This window comes from Scyliorhinus torazame, chromosome 8 (genome assembly GCF_047496885.1).
Source record: "Scyliorhinus torazame isolate Kashiwa2021f chromosome 8, sScyTor2.1, whole genome shotgun sequence".
Classification (NCBI taxonomy): domain Eukaryota; kingdom Metazoa; phylum Chordata; class Chondrichthyes; order Carcharhiniformes; family Scyliorhinidae; genus Scyliorhinus; species Scyliorhinus torazame.
Window position 1 is genome coordinate 81,287,398 of NC_092714.1, and position 20,230 is coordinate 81,307,627.

Here is a 20,230-nt window from a genome sequence, read left to right on the forward strand (position 1 = left end):
CTCCTTGCCGGCCGCGGCAATGGTGTTCCATTTCCAGCCTCCCGGCCACTCTGACCACACTGTCCACCCCCGACCCTGGTAGAAGCCCCCCAGCCAGCGGCACAACTGTCAGCAAACTATGCTTATATTGGACAGTTTCCGTATCCCTCCCCTCTCCCTCAGCAGCCGCCATGCCGGTTTCACGATATTTAAAAGCACAAGTGAACTGCGCCGTCGGGAACTTGGCCCATCGGAGGCGGAGAATCGCGGAGAACATGGAGAACACCAGGGGCCCGCTAATGATATGCAAATGGTATCTACTGTACGTGCGTTCCGGAACGCATTGGTGCGCTGTCGAGGTGCTGGAGCATTGCGACTTGCCGTCAAATCGGCTCCTGCCACGATTTCGACATTGGAACCAATTCTCCTCCCAATTGCCTTTCCCGATTTTGCGTCGGCTAATGGAGAATCCTTTCCCTTTCATTTGGAGAAAGTGACAATTTAACTGTTGCACAGTATCCGTGCAAGAAATCATAGATAATCATTTGCATCTTCTCTTGGCCATCAAAATAAAAAATGATAATCTTTGAACATTTTTATTAAAGTATTCCTTAAATCCTATTCATTGACACTACACAGAATAGTATTGTGTGATATTCAATAAAATAGGTCCTTATTCTAAAATTTGAGTCTTTCATTACTCAAGGGATTAAACAATATACACAAATTACTTTCACTGTATGAGAACTAGACATATACAGCTTTGGCCTGCCATAGGAGTTCAACATCCAGTGGCAACAGTTTGTAAGGATGTATCTTACAGCAGTTCTTCAAGATAAAGCAGTTTGTCGATTTTCAAAAGCTTTGTGACCCCTCTTAGTCTGTTCGTTTGCATTTGAACTATTGCCTTGAAATTTGATTACCTCAGATGTGACAGTCAGAAAATTTAATTTCGTGCTCATTAGCTTGAGTTGGTCCTTGAACCTCTTTTTCTCCAATGTGTCAAAGGTCCATAAACATCTACAGACTCTGAAAACTCATAAGTAACCATAACATATTGGAAACCTACAAATTAAAAGTCGCATTGAAAATTCTGTTCTCTGATGCAAATGTTTCGCGAAGAGTGTGATCAAAGGTATTAGACATGAGTTTGGACTCATTGATATATGCTGGCAAGTACTACATTTGTCATCAGCTGTTTTCACACAATGTGGGGATTGGCACGATGCATTTGGGAACAGACTGATACAGGCAATTAGCAATAAGAAGGCTGGATATGAGCCAATTTAAGAAAATAATGAAAAATGAATGCCATTGTTAGCAAGTATAGATGCGTGAGGGTTATATCATGCATGAGAAAAATACTAATGGTGTGATCAGAAGAAAGGGTGAATAACAATTGAATTTAGAAATTTTCCTTGTTGAAAATAAAATGCACTCCTCTCGGATCAGCAGATGAATGAGCAATACTCATCTTATTTAAGGTTTTAGCGAGAGCCTGTGGCCCACAGAGGAAGACTCCCACATTAGAGCTGTAAAAGAAAAGATATTACTTTCAATAATGACACTTCACCTTTTTATAAACATACTCTATCTTCTATTTTTCCACTTATATTGCTACTTATGTTTACTATTCAGCTGGGACAGTAACAATTCAGGTAACACTTAAGAGCGTCATCACAGTGGCCAACAAACAAAATGTTCCTGCAGAGCACTGGCTGGCCCTGTCCTGCATTGAAAATGTAGTAGCCATTTTGTGCTGGCAGAGTTCCACAAATAGCCATGAATTGGATAACCAAAGACATTGATGTATTGATCAAGGAAAAAACATTGGAGAAAGCATTGGGGGAAACTTCTGTTCAAATCTTTAACATCCAATATAGGGAAGTTGCTTTCAATTAAGTATTTCTTTTGAAGAAATGCATATAGAACAGTTCAACACATCCTTAAATTGTCGCAAAATGACAACTGGGATTATGCATTTGATGCATTTGGTCTTTTGTATGGGGTTGGAAATCACCGCATTCTGACCTTGAGCCAATAGCTGACATACAATGATACAATAATTACTTTGTTAGCTTCTTGGACTAGTAATCCTAGCTGGTTAATCAAAGTGAGGCTCGTAGATTTGGAGTGTCCATTTGGATTAAAATAATTGGCTTAATTAAGGGCAGAAAATAGGGAGTCATGGTAAATGGTTATGTTTCAGACTCGAGGAAGGTAGATTCTGGTGTTCCCCAAGGGGCAGTGGTAGGATCACTGTTTCTTTTGTTATACGTAAATGAGTTGGGTCTTGGAATGTAGGATAGAATTTCAAAATTTGTCAATAATGCAAAACTTGGGGGAGTGGCAAACAATGAGGACGATATGAATCAGCTTAAAATGATAAAGGCTGGCAGAGCAGGTAGGCACGTGGCAGATGAAATTTAACAAAGAGAAGTGTGAGGTGATGCGTTTTAGGAGTTACTTAATGACACAGTATTACAATTATGAGGTATAAATTTAAAAAATATTTTCGGACTGTTAAATTAAAGTAAAATGGTGAGAGTCATATGACTTGGTTTGCAGTCTGTCCAACACCAAGCCTGGGTCAAAAACAGAAAATGCTGGTAAATCTCAGCAGGCCTGACAACATCTGTGGAGAGAGAAAGGAGTTAACATTTCAAGTTCGGATGACTCTGCGTCAAAGCCTGGGTGGTTTGATTAAAGGAATCGAGGTTGTTTTACTGGAAAAAGAAGCTGCAAGTTATTTACACTTGGAGACAATGGCAACGGACTGTGTGCTAACAGTGGATAGACTGTGAATCTCCAGAGTCTCAGAAGAGCGTTCAGAATGTCAGATTGTAAAGAGTTCTGCTTTAAAATTACCATTTACTTCTATGATAAAAGAGAGTTGGGATCTCAAGGATAGTTTATCAACATTTCCACTTGGAAAAAGGGCACAAATAATTAATCTTGCAGTGGAGATGGGCTTTGAAAGAGGAAGGGTCTAAGACATTCCTCTTAGACCCTTCTAATCGGTCCAGGATCCAGGAGAGGGAGAGCAGCAACAGTTAGCTAAATGCTGGGGTTCATCATGCAGGAGTGCAGGTGAGAGCTTGTGCTCAGATTGAAAAGGCCAAATTCATGATGAGTTAAAATGAGGCTTGGAGAGTGACCTAGCTTGTGCTAGAGGAAGAATCTCTGGGGGAACCCCACCTCCCCCCCCGCATTGTGAACGATAGTTCTGAGTTTACCAATTCCCAGGATGAGAAAGGTAAAGAACAGAAGCAAACTCTCAGCTGCTAAGAATCATCTTGGACTTGGAAGAATAGAATGTATTTTTGTTGTGTTTAAAGAAAAAGGGGAATGTTTCGTTTTGCATTTTAAAGAATAGGTTGTCTTCAAAGATAGTGTTCAGCCAAGAGTGATTTTCGTCTTTTGTTACAGTAAAACTCTTAATATGAAGGGTGGGATTCTCCACCCTTTCATGGCAGCGGGATTCTCTGGTTCCATGGCAGTGAATGGGAGATTTGGCTGAGCGCCAAATTCGCCGTACTCTCCAGCAGCGGTAACAGGATGGACATGCAACGGAGAATCAAGGCCGAAGTCTTGTATCATCCTTTCAACTATTAATTGTACGTTAATGTTTATTTTTGTAAAGTTATCACTCTCTGCAGTGGTTGCAACAATAGTTCTAAAGAGTGAGCAGGAACAGAGGGGTGCATGTGCATAGATCTTGAAGATGTAAAGATATCTTGAAAGAATGGTAAGTAAAGCAAATGGTATCTTGAGCTTCATAAATCGGGGTATTGAGGACGAAAGCAGAGAAATTATGCTGATCCTTATTAAAGCACCAGTTATGCCCCAACTGGAATATTGTATACAGTTCTGGTCATCACACTAAAGGATCCTTGGAAGGGTACAAAAGAGATTTACCCATGTTTCCAGGGATAGGGGGCTGAATTCTCCGCCGTCGGGATTCTCCGTTTTGCCAGCAGTCCGGGGGTTTCCTGATGGCATGGGGCTGCCCCACACTGGGAAACCCTATTGACTAGCCGGCGAAATGCAGAATCCTGATGGCGTGCCGCACCAGAAATCCAGTGCGGCGGGAAGGAAAAATCCATCCAGGGGATTTTGGTTGCAAGGTTAGGATGGAAAAGCTGGGGTTTTGTCATGAAGCAAAGAGATTGATTGGGGTTTTTATCGAAGTGAAAGCTGCTGGCATATCTTTTACATAAATGAAGTTGTGCAGTATCAGCAATGCTCTGAATATACAGTGATGAACACTGGAATCTAAAATAATGCTTGAAACCTTATGACAATACTGTTGACTGTGATTTCTTTTATAACTTGCAAGCAAATGGAGATGACCTTTAACTTAAAGGAAAAGTTGTTGTCTCAGCCCTAATTGGCTTTATTTAATTTTGCCACTTTTCAGCTTATATTCCCCAAGGGGTACAATGAAAATATGTTTGTCTTCCCTAGCTGCTGCCTAGCAACTACATCATAGAACAGTAAGTTATTCAGATATTGATGCCCAACCATGAAGAGGAGTCTTGAGATGTTTTAAATTGAGAGTATGATAATGTCAGGTCACTTAGTTAATAAAGGCTAGAATCCACAGCGACATTAAATATATACCTGTGTCAACAATACAGTTTGCAGAATTTTTTTTTCTTTTGAAGTATTGTCATATAATAAGCCAGCACTTTAGGTTCAGTTACTCTGTTCAAAGACCTACCTTGGGTGGTTGGTTGCAATGTTTTTGAACTCGTTCTCCCAGTTTGGTCTCCCATATAAAGTCTTTTGTTTCAGTCCTGTGATAACATCCGTTTGGGTTTCATGGTGCATGGCAAAGTGAGTGGCCTAACGGGGATGAAAATAAGATTTAACCTCTACGTTAGTGTCCATCGCTGAATGGAGCAGCAACCGTATGATCCAAAGATTATACAAATGGCTACGACTAATTCACTCAGACATTGCAGTGTAAAGCAAATGGATAGAGAGAATACGGTAAAAGATGTTATTGGTGATGTAATCAAGAAAATGTTTAAAATGTATCATTACTTCCTCTTTTATTTGATTAAAATAGTGGAGAAAGAAATCCGATACAATATCTGATAACAATTTGTATGCTAATTTCACCAACAATACTTTCTATCCTGTCGAATGGAAATGGATAATATTTCAAGGCTGTCACATTAACAAAACCGCTGCCAATGGTTACCGCATTAAAACAGTTTCTGGTGAAAGGCCATGCCTGAAATAGGTAACCATTCATTCTTCTTTCAAACACAGATCCACCTGGAATGTATTTTCAACATTTCCAAAATCATATAATAAAATAAATTTTAATTCTTCAGGTCTGTGTTTTGCCCATAATAACATAAGAACATAAGAACTAGGAGCAGGAGTAGGCCATCTGGCCCCTCGAGCCTGCTCCGCCATTCAATGAGATCATGGCTGATCTTTTGTGGACTCAGCTCCACTTTCCGGCCCGAACACCATAACCCTTAATCCCTTTATTCTTCAAAAAACTATCTATCTTTATCTTAAAAACATTTAATGAAGGAGCCTCAACTGCTTCACTGGGCAAGGAATGCCATAGATTCACAACCCTTTGGGTGAAGAAGTTCCTCCTAAACTCAGTCCTAAATCTACTTCCCCTTATTTTGAGGCTATGCCCCCTAGTTCTGCTTTCACCCGCCAGTGGAAACAACCTGACCACATCTATCCTATCTATTCCCTTCATAATCTTATATGTTTCTATAAGATCCCCCCTCATCCTTCTAAATTCCAACGAGTACAGTCCCAGTCTATTCAACCTCTCCTCGTAATCCAACCGCTTCAGCTCTGGGGTTAACCTCGTGAATCTCCTCTGCACACCCTCCAGCGCCAGTACGTCCTTTCTCAGGTAAGGAGACCAAAACTGAACACTATACTCCAGGTGTGGCCTCACTAACACCTTATACAATTGCAGCATAACCTCCCTAGTCTTAAACTCCATCCCTCTAGCAATGAAGGACAAAATTCCATTTGCCTTCTTAATCATCTGTTGCACCTATAAACCAACTTTTTGAGACTCATGCACTAGCACACCCAGGTCTCTCTGCATAGCAGCATGTTTTAATATTTTATCATTTAAATAATAATCCCTTTTGCTGTTATTCCTACCAAAATGGATAACCTCACATTTGTCAACATTGTATTCCATCTGCCAGACCCTAGCCCATTCACCTAACCTATCCAAATCCCTCTGCAGGCTTCTGTATCCTCTGCACTTTTTGCTTTACCACTCATCTTAGTGTCGTCTGCAAACTTGGACACATTGCCCTTGGTCCCCAACTCCAAATCATCTATGTAAATTGTGAACAATTGTGGGCCCAACACTGATCCCTGAGGGACACCACTAGCTACTGATTGCCAATCAGTAAGCAGTGGTTATGCAATTTTAAAAGGGCAGAAGCACTATATCATCTAACTTTCAATATAACCTGGCATGTCCGGTTTAGATGACAAAATCTAAAAGTAGACTTGTCTTGAGGTTAAGATCCAGAGAAATCAACAGAAAATGCCAGGCTTTCTTTTTCCCATACCATTGAACATACACAGAACATTTGTGAGGGGTAGGGAAATAGATAGAAAATATGGTCCATTTTGAAACTAATGGCATAGGTAGGGAGAGACTTGAGGTCCGAGCAGGGACCCTTTGTGGAGCTGGGAAAAATATTAAAGAGCAAGACATCAAAGGTGGTGAGCCCTGGATGATTTCCAGTTTTCCACTTGCCAGTGAACCCAGCAACAGGTTGGAAAAGTGGTGTGGGGGTGGGGTGGGAGGGGGGGGGGGGGGGTGGGGGGAGGGGCAGGCTTCAGATATCTCTGGCATTGGGACTAGTGAAGAACTTATACATGCCAAACAGATTAGCCCCAGACCTTGGAGGTGTAATGTCCTCACTAGGAGATAAATTAATAATAATAATAATAACCTTTATTGTCACAAGTAGGCTTACATTAACACTGCAATGAAGTTACTCTGAAAAGCCCCTAGTCACCACATTCCGCCGCCTGTTTGGGTTCACAGAGGGAGAATTCAGAATGTCCAAATCCCCTAACAAGCATGTCTTTTGGGACGTGCGGGAGGAAACCGGAGCTCCTGGAGGAAGCCCATGCAGACACAGGGAGAACGTGCAGACTCCGCACAGACAGTGACTCAAGCCGGGAATCGAACTTGGGGCCCTGGCACTGTGAAGCAACAGTGCTATCCACTGTGCTACTGTGCCGCCAAATTAGTGCTTTCAGTGACGGTTTAAATGAATTTGGCAGTAGGAGGGAATAAAGACAGAGCAGCTCAAAGGAGAAACAAAATGTTTAGAAATTTAGGGTTGATAAACAGCGAATAAGAATAGTGCAGAAGGAGCATGAACTTAAAGGAACAAAAAAGCAAAGTAGACTAGCATGGTGTTGGGATGCATGTGCATTAATAATAGTTTTACAATTACACTTGATGAACTGCAGCCACAAGTTAAGAATATAAATAGAAGGAGTAGACCATATGACCTTTCAAGCCTATTCCACCATTCAATATAATCATGCTGATTTTCCATCTCAACTCAACTTTCCCACCTTCTTCCCATGCCCCATGAATCCTTGAAGGAACAGAAATCTCTCTGTATCTAACCTTCAATATATTCACTGATGGACATCTACAAACCTCTTGGGCAGACAATTCCAAAGATTCACAAACCTCAGAGAGGAAATTTATCTTCATCTCAGTTCTAAATCATTATAACCAACTGTGCACCCATATTCTAGATTCTCCAGCCAGGAGGTTCTCCCCCTCCTCGGTGTGTTCTGCAGTGGTGGAAGGCGGCTAGTGGTGGGATCTTCTGGCCCCGCTGTTGTAATCAGGGTTTCCTGTTGAACTGCAAAACCCGCGGCGGGGTGCGCGATCGGTGGCACCGTAAGATACCGCCAGCTTGAACAGCCAGAAAATCCCGTCCATCCTCTCAGTGTCAACCCTATCAAACCCTTTGAAAATCTTATAGATTTCAATGAGATCACCTTCCTTAGTTTTCGCATGGTTTATGATAAAATGACTAGAAGAGAGACCTGGCTTTAAAGATGGGCTGGGGTGGGAATGAACATTCGTAGCTACAATATATTCAGGAACTATCGGGGAAGAAAAAATATGGTGGGGATTGTGGGTTTGGTGGCAGTATTGATCAAGGAATAATATTACAGTTGAACAGATGTATGATATACCTGAGGCTTCAAAGATTGAATCAATTTCATTAGAGTTAAAGACGGGAAAAAACACCAGGCAGAACACAGAGACTGGGATTTACAGGTCCCCACGGCATGTTTTCCCCCAGCGGAAGTGCTTGCCATTTGTTGCGGGATCTTCTGGTCCTGCTGATATCTGTGGTGTTTTGTCTGGCTCGCCTGCCCTGCTGTCAGGAATACTGCAGCCGGAGGGTTACCTTTGGCAGGACTGGCAGATTCCACCAGCAGGAAGGGCCAGAAAATCCTGCCCAGAGAGTGCAGAAAGAAATTCAAAAAGGAATTAAGAATGATGAAGAGAGGGCAGAGGGGAATCTTGTGGAGGCTAAGGACATGTCTGAGGTATTTAAATGAATACTTTGCATCTCTTTACAAAAGAAGTGGATGATGTTATTGCTGCAGTAGGCAAGAAGAAAACAGAGATGCAGGATAGGTTAAAAACAGATGGAAAGAAGATATTAAAAAGGTTGGTATCTCTCAAAGTGAACAAGTTGCCTGGTCCAGGTAGCATGCTTGTTCGGTTGCTCTTGGATGTGAAGGTGGTGGCAGAGAACTGGAGGCTTGAAAATATTACACCCTTGTTAAAAATAGGGGAGAGCGATAAAGATGGTATCGATAGGTCAATCGGTTTAATGTAATGAAAACTATGAGGGATCAGTGTCACAGACAAATATTTACTTGCAGAAGCATGGATTAATCAAGGGCAGCCAGTAGAGGCTTTTAAAAGTACCTGACTAACGTAACTGTTCTCTGTAATAAATTAACAGAGGATTGCTGAAGATAATTCAGCAGATGTTGAATAGATAGACTTTCAAAGGCATTTAATAAAGTACCAATTAACATACCTATATGCACATGACATAAAGGCTCAGTGGTAACTTGAGTTTGTAATTGGATAAGGGATAGATAGAACAAAAGAATAGCGCCAATCAGATGTTTTTCTGACCAGAGAGAAGCATGCACTTGAGACCCTCAGCTATCAGTATTCGGGCCATTTCCTTTCATGTTATATATAATTGATTTGGATGGGTTTAAGAACCATAGAATTCCTACAGTGCAAAAGGATGCCATTCGTCTCATTGAGTCTGCACCGACCCCCTGAAAGAGCACCCTACTAGTCCAATTCCCCTGCCCTATCCCCGTAACCCCACCTAACCTGCACATCCCTGGACACTAAGGGACAATTTAGCGTAGCCAATCCACCTAACCTGCACATCTTTGGGCTGTGGGAGGAAACCGGAGCACCCGGAGGAAACCCACACAGTCACCCAAGGCTGGAATTGAATCCGGTCCATGGCACTGTGAGACAGTAGTGCTAACCTCTATGCCAAATTTGATGATGATATAAAACCTAACAACATAATAATTAGTGAGAAGGATAGTAACAAGGTTCAGGAGGATGTGGACAGGCAGGTGAAATGAGAAGTCACATGGTAGGTGCAGTTGAATTCAAGATGGCAATCATCTAAATGGTACCACTTTGCAGTAGGATACAAACACAGAGGGGCCTGGGAATGCATAGTCACAAAAAAAATTGAAGATGGCAGGGCAAGTCGACGAGACATTTAAGTAAAATACTTTGGATATTTGACATCTTAACTAGGTACATTGAATACAAAAGCAAGAAAACTACAATAAACGTTTACAAATCATTGTTTAGACCCTGAATTAAGTATTGCTTACAGTTTGGGGCATCATTTCAGGGGAAGGATATCAAGATCTGAAAGACGATAGAGTGGAGATTCACCAGGACAATACCGGAGTGATGGTATTCAGAGGAGTTCTCAAAAGGCAATTGGATATGGAGAGGACTAGTTGGGAGGATTATGGAGGAAAAGGCTGGGGAAGTGGAACTAAACTGGATCGATCTTTTAAAGAACCGGCACGCAATGACCGTCTGCTATGCTGTAGGATTCTAGTGTGTTATGACCAGACAATCTCCACCATGTGACAGTTCCACAAACTTGAGTGTGTATACTATATATATCTGTGGTTTAAAATTTACCCAATTTCAACATCCAAAAGTCCTTGAGAGTGACTGACTGGGTTACTGGAAACTTACATTGCTGTAATATTTGGGGGTGTTTGAGTCACAAGAACTTTTCTTGATGAAGATCTGAACTAAATTTATCCACATGCTTAGAATACGTGAATCAATTTGTTCCATTTATCCACATGGCTTTAGATGTGCAAAAATATTAACGTTAAAGCTTGACATGGAAAGTATGTTGTTGCACACTAAGTGAACAATTAATTAAACTCCTAAATCCTATGTTCCAGTTATGCTTTTCCATTTTCTTTCTGACCAGAACCTTTGTAATAATACATTGACCACCAAAATATGTGTGAGGTACAAGTAAATACAGTGGTGGCACATACCTTATTAATCCTAATCATCTCTCATATGAAATTAAGTAAAATCGCTGTGAATCCAAAAGTCATGCCAGTACTATGATTTTGTTTATTTCACAGGAATATGCTGAAGCTGAACTAAGCTTTAGTGTCATTCCACTTTCAGGAGTGCAGTGTCTTCATACACTAATGCACTCACCAAATCATTTACCGCAATAAAGAAACATTGATCAACTGAAAGACATTTATTGGTTAGTATGGTGAATTATATAAATATTTGATTAGTGATACTATGTCAGGGGCTAAATTACTTGATACAAGGCAAGTTATGTCTGGATGCGGATCATTAGCAGAATTCTTAATTAGCCATACTTTCTTTTATATACCTCTGGAATGATCAGGTTAGTTGCAGTGCATTCACTGCTGACCTGACTGATATGGGCTAATTCAGCGCAGATTGAGAATAAGCTATGATCTTCCCTCTCTGTAAGGCTAAACCATTTAGGGTCATAGAATCATAGAATCCCTACTGTGCAGAAGGAGACCATTCGGCCCATCGAGTCTGCACTGGCCGCTGCTCTGATACCCTACGTAGGCCCAATCCCCCGCCCTATCCCTGTAACCCCACCTAACCTTTGGACACTGAGGGGCAATTTAGGGTGGCCAATTCACCTAACATGCACATCTTTGGGCTGTGGGGGGGAAACCGGAACACCCGGAGAAAACCCAAGCAGACACGGGAAGAACGTGAAAACTCCATACAGCCATCCAAGGTCAGAATCGAACCCTGGGTCCCTGAGCTAATCACTGTGCCACCATGCGGCCGGTCAGATAACCATTCTATACTGTTTGGTCATTGCAAGGCAAAGGAGGAGATAAACAAGAATCCAGATACATTTTTCATCAACTTTCCTTGATAAAATTGCTGGATGAGTTTGCTGGCAATAATAAATAATTACCTGATTTTCATCCCATCCAGTGAGATAAATGTTGTAGCTCAGGAAATCAGAATTGCCTCTTTCAAGCATTTGTGACTCGAGTGACTGGAGGAGGTCAGCAAACCATTCAAAGGCACTGGTTTCTCGACATAGCCAGTAAAAGTAGATCTAAGAAAGAAGCCAAGAACTAGAATGTTGTATTGTGTCAGTCGTGTAATTTATCTTTTTTTTTCTACCTTTCACAATTTGTCAATATCATTTTTCTCCATTTTTTTTGCCATTTCAGTTATCGCTTTGCCCAACAAGCAGTTTGATTTGACTTTATGGCTTGCCGTTCTATTTGTCCGAGAGCGTTACCCATCATTTTCAGTTTATTAGAGATAAAATATTAGAGATTCTACATCACAGTACTGTTAAGTGCGGAAACGAAAAGGTAGGATCCCCCGTTATCTTACCCAGAATAGAACATGGAACATATAGTGCAGAAGGAGGACATTCGGCCCATCGAGTCTGCACCTACCCACTTAATCCCTCACTTCCACCCTATCCCCCTAACCCAATAACCCCTCCTAACCTTTTTGGACACTAAGGGTAACTTTATACTTATTTTATGGTGAACTTATTTATCTAAAACTGCATATTTCTTTACAAGAAAACAAAAAAAAGTCAGAGTACATTGCTAAAAAGAGAGACATTTTTCTGAAGCTCTTTTTCTAGAAATGTTCAGGCTCTGTATTACCAAGAGAATAAGAGTACTTGTGATAGCCATTCAGCTTATTTATTGGCAAGAATAAATGATCTGACTGTGTGAAAGAAAGTGCCATATGTGACCCAACAAGCTAAAGAAGGGCTTTCGGTACAGGTTTATGGAGAAAATTTATTTAATTTTTGGGGTGTACAATTGTGGTGGTAAAATATGATCAACAATGGTTTTCAGAATCTAGCAATAGATTTAAAAGTATCAGGAGAGAGTGGGAACAGCCTCAAGGACATGAAACAGCAGCAATAATGAGTTTTCATTTACTACTACTGATCTTGCAATGTTAACTAGGAATGAAATGAGAATCTTATTAAAATTTAGTCTAAAGAAACCAATGAAGAGACGTTGACTTATAGCACTGGTAGTATGTTAAATATACTGGCTGTAATTCTCTGGTCGTCGCTTGCGGGCTTTGCGGAAACTTACTTCAATGGGAAATCCCATTGACGAGGGAATTCTGCTGCTAATGCAGCAATGTGGTTGATTCTTAATTGTCCCTTCAAGAACAAATAGGATTGACAATAAATGCTGGGCTAACCGGTGACGCCCACATCCCATGAACAAATAACAGACAATCTCCACCAATAATGGCTGGTTGATCCGCAAATTTTTAATAAAATTCTACAGGGAACCCATTGGACCGCAGCGCCTTACCCATCTGCATGTGCCCAATCGCTGTCTGGACCTCTTCCACCCCCAATGGCTCCTCCAACCCTTCCCTGTCCTCTTCCTCTACCGTAGGAAATTCCAACCCCTCCAGAAATTCCTGCATATCCGTCTCCGCCCCTGGCGGCTCAGACCTGTTCTTGTAAAATGCCTCAAAAGCCCTGTTAACTTTCTCCGACGCAAACACAAGTTCCCCACCTGAATCCCAAATCTGGAGCATCTCTCTGGAGGTTGCCTACCGCCTCAACTGACAAGCCAGGAGGCAACTGATCTTCTCCCCATATTAGTATGCTACCTTCCACGAGCACCACAACTCGCGAACCTCCTTATCACCAGATAATAGATCAAATTGCATCTGCAACTTCTTTCTACTAGCCAAAAGCTCTGGAGTGGGGTCACTTGAATACCTTCCGTCCATCTCCATGATCTCACCCACAGCCATTGTCGCTCTTCCCTTGCCTCTCTATCAAGCTGCGCCTTGAGCGAGGTTATCTCCCCTCTCACCACCATCTTCAGGGCCACCCATTGCACCGAGGGCAACATTTCCCCATTCTTGTTAAACTCCACATACTGATCAATCACTCTGGCCATCTTCACACAGAATCCCAAATCTGCTAACAGCCCCACATCCAAACTCCACGCCAGTCCACTGGACTAGCCCCCCGCCCCCCCCCCCCCCTCACGACCACATCCACCAAGTGCAGAGCATGCTCTCAAATCACTACTGCAGAATATTCCGCTTTCCTTACCTCTGACTGCAGAGACCTCCCCATCACAAAAAAGTTGATACGCGAGTACACGTTGTGCACCGGAGAGCAAAAGGTGAATTCCATGTCTCCAGAGTGCAAAAACAGCCACAAATCCGCTCCACCCATCTTCTTCATGAACACCGCCAGTACCTTTGCTACCCTTGAAAGTGCCAACGACTTTGGTTTAGACTGATCCAACTTAGGGTTCAGAATGCAGTGCCAATCTCCCCCCAAGATCAGCTAGTTCGTATTCATGTCTGGTATGGCTCCCAGCAACCTCTTCATCAACTCTACATCATTCCAGTTTGGAGCGTATTTGCTCGCTAAAATCACAACTTACCATCCAATGTCTCTGTAACTATGACATTCCTGCCACTCTGATCCGCAACCACCTTCCCATCTGGAACCAAACTCTTTTGTTAATTAGTATAGCCTCTCCACCGGGCCCTGCTGTCAAAGTACGAGTGGAACACTTGACTTACCCAAACCTTACGGACCCAGCCACAGGTGGGTCTCTTGCAAAAGCACCACATCGACCCTCCACTCTTCAAATGAGAGAAAACTCTTGCTTGCTTTACTGTGCCTCCAAACCCCCGCACATGCCATGTAACCAATCGAACTCTCCCCCTTCCAGTCAGCCAATTTGACCGCGAGGGAATTTCACCTCCAACCTCCATAATTCTAAAACCAGAACCCACCCAAGATGGCAGTCAGCCCCACCCTTTTGATGGGACAAAGAACAACCCCAAAGCGGCCCACCCAACGAACTTGCCTCTGCAATCTTCAATCCAGCAGGACTCCGCACCTTGCTCAATTCCTCAGGAGGGATGCTGCTCACGCCTTTTGACATCCTCACACGAAAGGCTCTCAAATAGGACAAATTGGTCTGCCAATTACCCCCAGGAACCGGGAAACCAGAACCAAACCCAAGGACTCTAGCAAGAGCTACCTTACATGCGACCCCCTTCTACATGTCGCCACCGGAATGCATGAAGCACATAACCTGCCAGCATTTTCAGTTTTTATGCCTGCTTGGTTTCCTGAGGCTCACTTAAAAATATAAATAAAATAGACAGGCCACCCTCTTCCCCCAGCACATTCCCATACAATCACAGAAGATGTAACACCTGCCCCTTTACCTCCTCCCTGCTCATCAACCAAGGGCCTAAATGCCCTTTTCGGGTGAAAGCACCGCCTTCATAGAATCATAGAATTTACAGTGCAGAAGGAGGCCATTCGGCCCATCGAGTCTGCACCGGTCCTTACAAAGAGCACCTCACTCAAGCCCACGTCTCTACCCTATCCCTGTAACCCAGTAACACCCACTTAATCTTTTTAGACACTAAGGGCAATTTAGCATGGCCAATCCACCTAACCCGCACATCTTTGGACTGTGGGAGGGAACCAGAGCACACAGAGGTAACCCACGGAGAGAACGTGCAGACTCCGCACAGCCAGTGACCCAAGCCAGGAATCGAACCTGGGACCCTGGAGCTGTGAAGCAACTTGTGCTAACGACTATGCTACCATGCTGCCATCTTCAATCTGGTCTATTGCATTTGCTGCTTCCAATGTGGTCCACTCTACATTGGAGATTAACGTAGACTGGGTGACCGCTTTGTTGACCACTTTCGGCCCATCTGCAAGCAACACCCAGACTGTCCAGTCACTTGCCATTTCAACTCACTGTCCTGCTCACATGTCCACATATCCATCCTTGGCCTGCTGCAATGTTCCTCTGAAGCCCCTCGCAAACTAGAGGAAGAGCACCTCACCTACCGAATAGGCACGTTGCAGCCTTCCAGAATTAACATTGGGTTCAACAACTTCAGACTGTGACTATCTCCTCCACCTTCATCCCATTTTTAATGTATCAATTCCTTTTGATTTCTTCCATCCATCCATTTTTCCCTCACCATTGTCTCTCCTCTCCACCCCCACTTGGGCCATCTATCCCCTGTTACAGGTTGTCCTTTGACACACTGCTTACCTTTGTTCTTCCATTAACACATTCTGATCTCTTAATGTGCCACTGTCAGCACCCTTCTTAGTCATTATCCCCCATTAGCCCCCACTTACATTCCTTTTGTCTTTCTGTCCACGACATCTTTGCTGGTCCTCTATCCAGTCCCACTGCTCCACCCCCCCACCACCCCCCAACAACAGTATAAATTCCAATTTCCAGTTCATTCTAGTTTTGACAAAGAGTTGAAACCTTAGCTCCCTTCTCTTTCCACAGTTCTGTCAGACCTGTTGAGATTGTCCGGTTATATCAATTATCAATTACAGTCTGGTAATCAATGCATGCAAGCAAAATAAATCTCCTTTAGTAAACGTGCTCACTGTGCGATTACCTTTTTCAGTTTGAGATCAGGATCAGAGTGAGTGTACTTGTACCAGACCGATTTGAGGATGGATGCAAAGGGAGTAACTCCAATTCCTGCACCAACAAGGACAGCGGTTTCGTACAGAAAGACATCCTCACTGGCTGTGCCAAAAGGACCATCAACTGCAATACTGAAACAAAAACGTTGTTTAAAAAATGGCCCTGTTAGCAATTGTAATCTCTTTGATACCAAAGTATCTCGACCATCAGCCGGGTCTCCCAAAGAAGAAGAGCACATTGGTGATGAGAAGGTCTTGAATGGGGTCAGTGTCTCTGTTAAGGCAATGGAAAGAGAGATTTCTGAAAAACACATTGTCAACATATCCTGCAGCATAATTTCAGGGTCACTGTGTTTGGGAATTAGGATTACTTTATGCCAGGGCTTCAGAGATCTACATTGTGAAATTCAATAACTGGTTGGAAAGCTGGAGGGAACTGCCAAACCTCCCTCCTGGGAATTGTCGTGTTATTCACCCTGGGGTAACATGGACTGCAACACGATGCAGATAAACGATAAAGCATACACCAAACGTAGGCGTTGGTTCAATAAGATTTATTGAACTTCAGTAATGAAGCACACAGCTGCCTGTGGGTTGACTCTCTACTACCCTAAGTAAACTAACTCTAACTATCTAGACCAGGCTAGCTCTGATCCACGTGGAGAGGGTGTTGAATGATTTGTACACCCTGACTGTCACTACAGTTGTCACCAGTGGAAAGAGGCAGAGTGCTGATGCCTCGTGTGTTTTATAGTTGGAAGCCCCTCTCTGGTGTTCTGTCTGGTGATTGGTTGTGTTCTGTTCTGTATGTTGATTGGCTCACCTGTGTGTCTGTCACTGCCTGCTTTTACCTCATGATGTGCATGGGTGCATATTAAGACATCACCCCTTTTAAAAAAAAAAAATTTGGAGGCTGCTTAGAGCATATACAACATATTTACAGAAGTAACTATTTACAGCAATTGGTGAGTGAATGCAGATATACATGTAAGGTGTCTAGCGTGCAGAAACATAACAATATATATACAAAGGAACTATTTATAAGTCCAGTTTTTGGGGCTGTCGTCGGATTCTTGTGGACCGCCTGAGAGGTGGAGGTGGGGATGATGGCGTCTTAACAGGCTGGCATGCAGCCAGACTGGTGGCCTCGTGGAGCGAGGTGTCTGGATAAGGCATAACGACATCTGGGAACGTGAGATCCGGTGGTGGGCAGGCAAGTTTGCATAGTGCCCTTCTGTTGCGCCTGATAATGTATCCATCGGCCATGCAAACCACAACCGACCTGGGAGCAGCCTGTCGAACAACAACAGCTGAAGCTGACCAGCCTCCACCAGGTAACTTGATGCGAACTGCGTCCTTCGGAGAGAGCACGGGCAGATCAGTAGCATCATATGTCAGCTTTTGCCGGGTTCTATTTGCTGCATCTTTTGCAGCACTGGAAGGTGATCCAGGTCAGGTAAATGAATAGCCGAAACAGTCGTCCTCTGGATCCATGGTGGGATCAGGTTCCAAATCCAGCAGCCCTTGCTGCACACTTCGAACGCATCTGCGTTGGAACTGGGATCGCTGGCCCCCTATCGGAGGTGCAGACCTGCTCAAGGCCGCATAATGGCCAGGCTTTTGCAGTTGAGACATCGCCTGCCTCTTGCAGAGCATTGCTGCTTTAAATGGGCGGTGCTGCAGTTGGGGCACGTCATCACGTCGACGTCGTGACGCTCCATGTGTCGTTGCACCTGCGCAGTGTGGTCTTCGGCCGCTTCGTTCTCCCGACCGTGGTGCGCATGCGTGGGACCCCTGGAAAAGCGCGCGAAATGGCCGCCTTCATCGATGCTCCGGCACCGCATTCAGGCGATGGCCTGTACACTCTCAGCCTCATGGGAGGCAAGTTGGTCCTGCTCTGCCGACTTAAGGCGGGAATAGCGACTTTTTGCCTGTTCATGGACTTTGCACGTCTCGATGGCCACTGGCAGGGTCATATTTTTTATTTTTAGGAGCTGCTCCCGCAGGGCGTTGGAGTGGACACCAAACACGAACTGATCCCTGATGAGGGAGTCAGCAGTGTCACTGTAGTTGCAGGATTGCGCTAGAATGTGCAGATGAGTGAGAAAAGACTGGAAAGGCTCATCCTTACCCTGAAGGCGCTGCTGGAAGACATAAGGCTCAAAGCTTTCGTTCGTTTCGACTTCACAGTGACTGTCGAATTTGGCTAAGATGGCCTGGAACTTGGTCTTGTCCTCACCATCGGCAAAAGTGAGCGAATTGAAGATTTGGATGGCCTGGTCCCCCGCAGTCGATAGTAGCAGCACGATTTTCCGGGCATCGGACACACGTTCGAGGCCCAAGGCCTCAATGTATAGACTGAATTTCTGCTTGAAGACCCGCCAGTTGGCACCAAGATTTCCAGAGATCTGTAGCTGTGGGGGTGCCTGGATCTTTTCCATGCCGCTGGAAGGCCGTTGCTGGTCGTCAGTGAATTTTCGAAGGTAAGTTACTTAGAAGCAGTAGCCACTCCTGGTATCATGTAGTATTATTCACCCTGGGGTAACACGGACTGCAACACGATGCAGATAAACGATAAAGCATACACCAAATGTAGGCGTTGGTTCAATAAGATTTATTGAACTTCAGTAACGAAGCACACAGCTGCCTGTGGGTTGACTCTTTACTACTCTAAGTAAACTAACTCTAACTATCTAGACCAGGCTAGCTCTGATCCACGTGTAGAAGGTGTTGAATGATTTGTATACCCTGACTGTCACTACAGTTGTCACCAGTGGAAAAGAGGCAGAGTGCTGATGCCTCGTGTGTTTTATAGTTGGAAGCCCCCCACTGGTGTTCTGTTTGGTGATTGGTTGTGTTCTGTTCTGTTTGTTGATTGGCTCACCTGGGTGCCTGTCACTGCCTGCCTTTACCTCATGATGTGCATGGGTGCATATTATGACAGGAATCTCTTGTGGAGAGACAGGTCAGTATTAAGAACCTAGACTCACTAACATCCCACTTCCCAGCATTAACGTCTCCCATTCCTCCATAAGAGTTCTAAATGTGCAGCTGACTGGCTGCAAACAGGGGAAGATCGAACAACCCAGGGATCACCCACCAGCACTCGGGTAAATCACAGGAGTGGGGGTGGGGGCTCAGCAAGACTTTGTGAATAGGTAGGGTCAGAAGGTAGGGGTGCCCAGAAATCTATACCTACCCTCTGGGGCCACTATGGGGGGGGGATTCTTTACCATGGATGTCCAACCCCTCTATATCTTCTTTCCTGACCAGGATGGTCTGCGGGCTCTCCACTTCTTCCTTGAACAGAAGCCTAAACAATCTCTATCCACCAACACTCTCCTCCATCTGGCTGAACTATCCTCTCACTGAACAATTTCTCCTTTAACTTGTCTCATTTCCTCCAAACCAAAGGTGTGACTATCGGTACCCGTATGGGTCCCAGTGTTTCCTGTCTCATTAAGGGGTATGTGGAACTTTCTTTGTTCCAGTCCTACTCCGTCACCATCCCACAACTCTTATCGGTACATTGACGACAGTTTCGGTGCCGCTTCATGTTCCCATCTGGACCTGTAAAGATTTTTTTATTTTGCTTCCAATTTCCACCCCTCTTACCACCTTCACATGGTCCATCTCTGACACTTCCCTTCCTTGACCACTCTATTTCAATTTCTGGGGATAGACTGTCCACTAGTATCCATTACACCCACTGACTCCCACAGCTATCTCAACTCCAGCTCTTCCCACCCCACATCCTTTAAGGACTCCATCCCATTCTCCCAGTTCCTTCACATCCATCGCATCTGTTCTGCTAATGTCACTTTCCAAAACTGTGAAAACGGACATGTCTTCATCCTCCCTTAATCGGGGTTTCCCACCCACTGTGGTCGACAGGACTCTCAGCCCTGTTCGACCCATCTCCTGCACCTCTGCTCTCACCCCTTCCCCTCCCTCCCAGAACCAGCATAGGGCCCCCTTGTCCTCACTTTTCATCCCACCAGCCTCCGCATTCAAAGAATCATCCTCTGCCTGTTCCACCAACTCCAGCATGATGTCATCCACCAAATACATTTTCCCCTCACTTCCTCTGTCAGGATTTCACAGGGACCGCTCCCTCCAAGATACCCTGGTCCACTCCT

At 44.0% G+C, this 20,230-nt stretch overlaps 1 protein-coding gene across 2 annotated transcripts in view; it reads right to left on the minus strand.

The window, feature by feature from the left end:
* Nucleotides 1-559: 559 nt before the first annotated feature.
* cybb (cytochrome b-245, beta polypeptide (chronic granulomatous disease)) overlaps nt 560-20,230 on the minus strand; it is a 146,820-nt gene continuing 127,149 nt past the window's right edge. For both annotated transcript variants that reach the window (XM_072513893.1, XM_072513895.1), the window contains 4 exons: nt 16,061-16,223; nt 11,553-11,699; nt 4,703-4,827; nt 560-1,511 (listed from right to left, as the gene is read on the minus strand). In XM_072513893.1, coding sequence (XP_072369994.1) covers nt 1,385-1,511; nt 4,703-4,827; nt 11,553-11,699; nt 16,061-16,223 — 562 coding nt within the window. In that variant the 3' untranslated portion in view covers nt 560-1,384. The remainder of the gene's footprint in view (nt 1,512-4,702; nt 4,828-11,552; nt 11,700-16,060; nt 16,224-20,230) is intronic.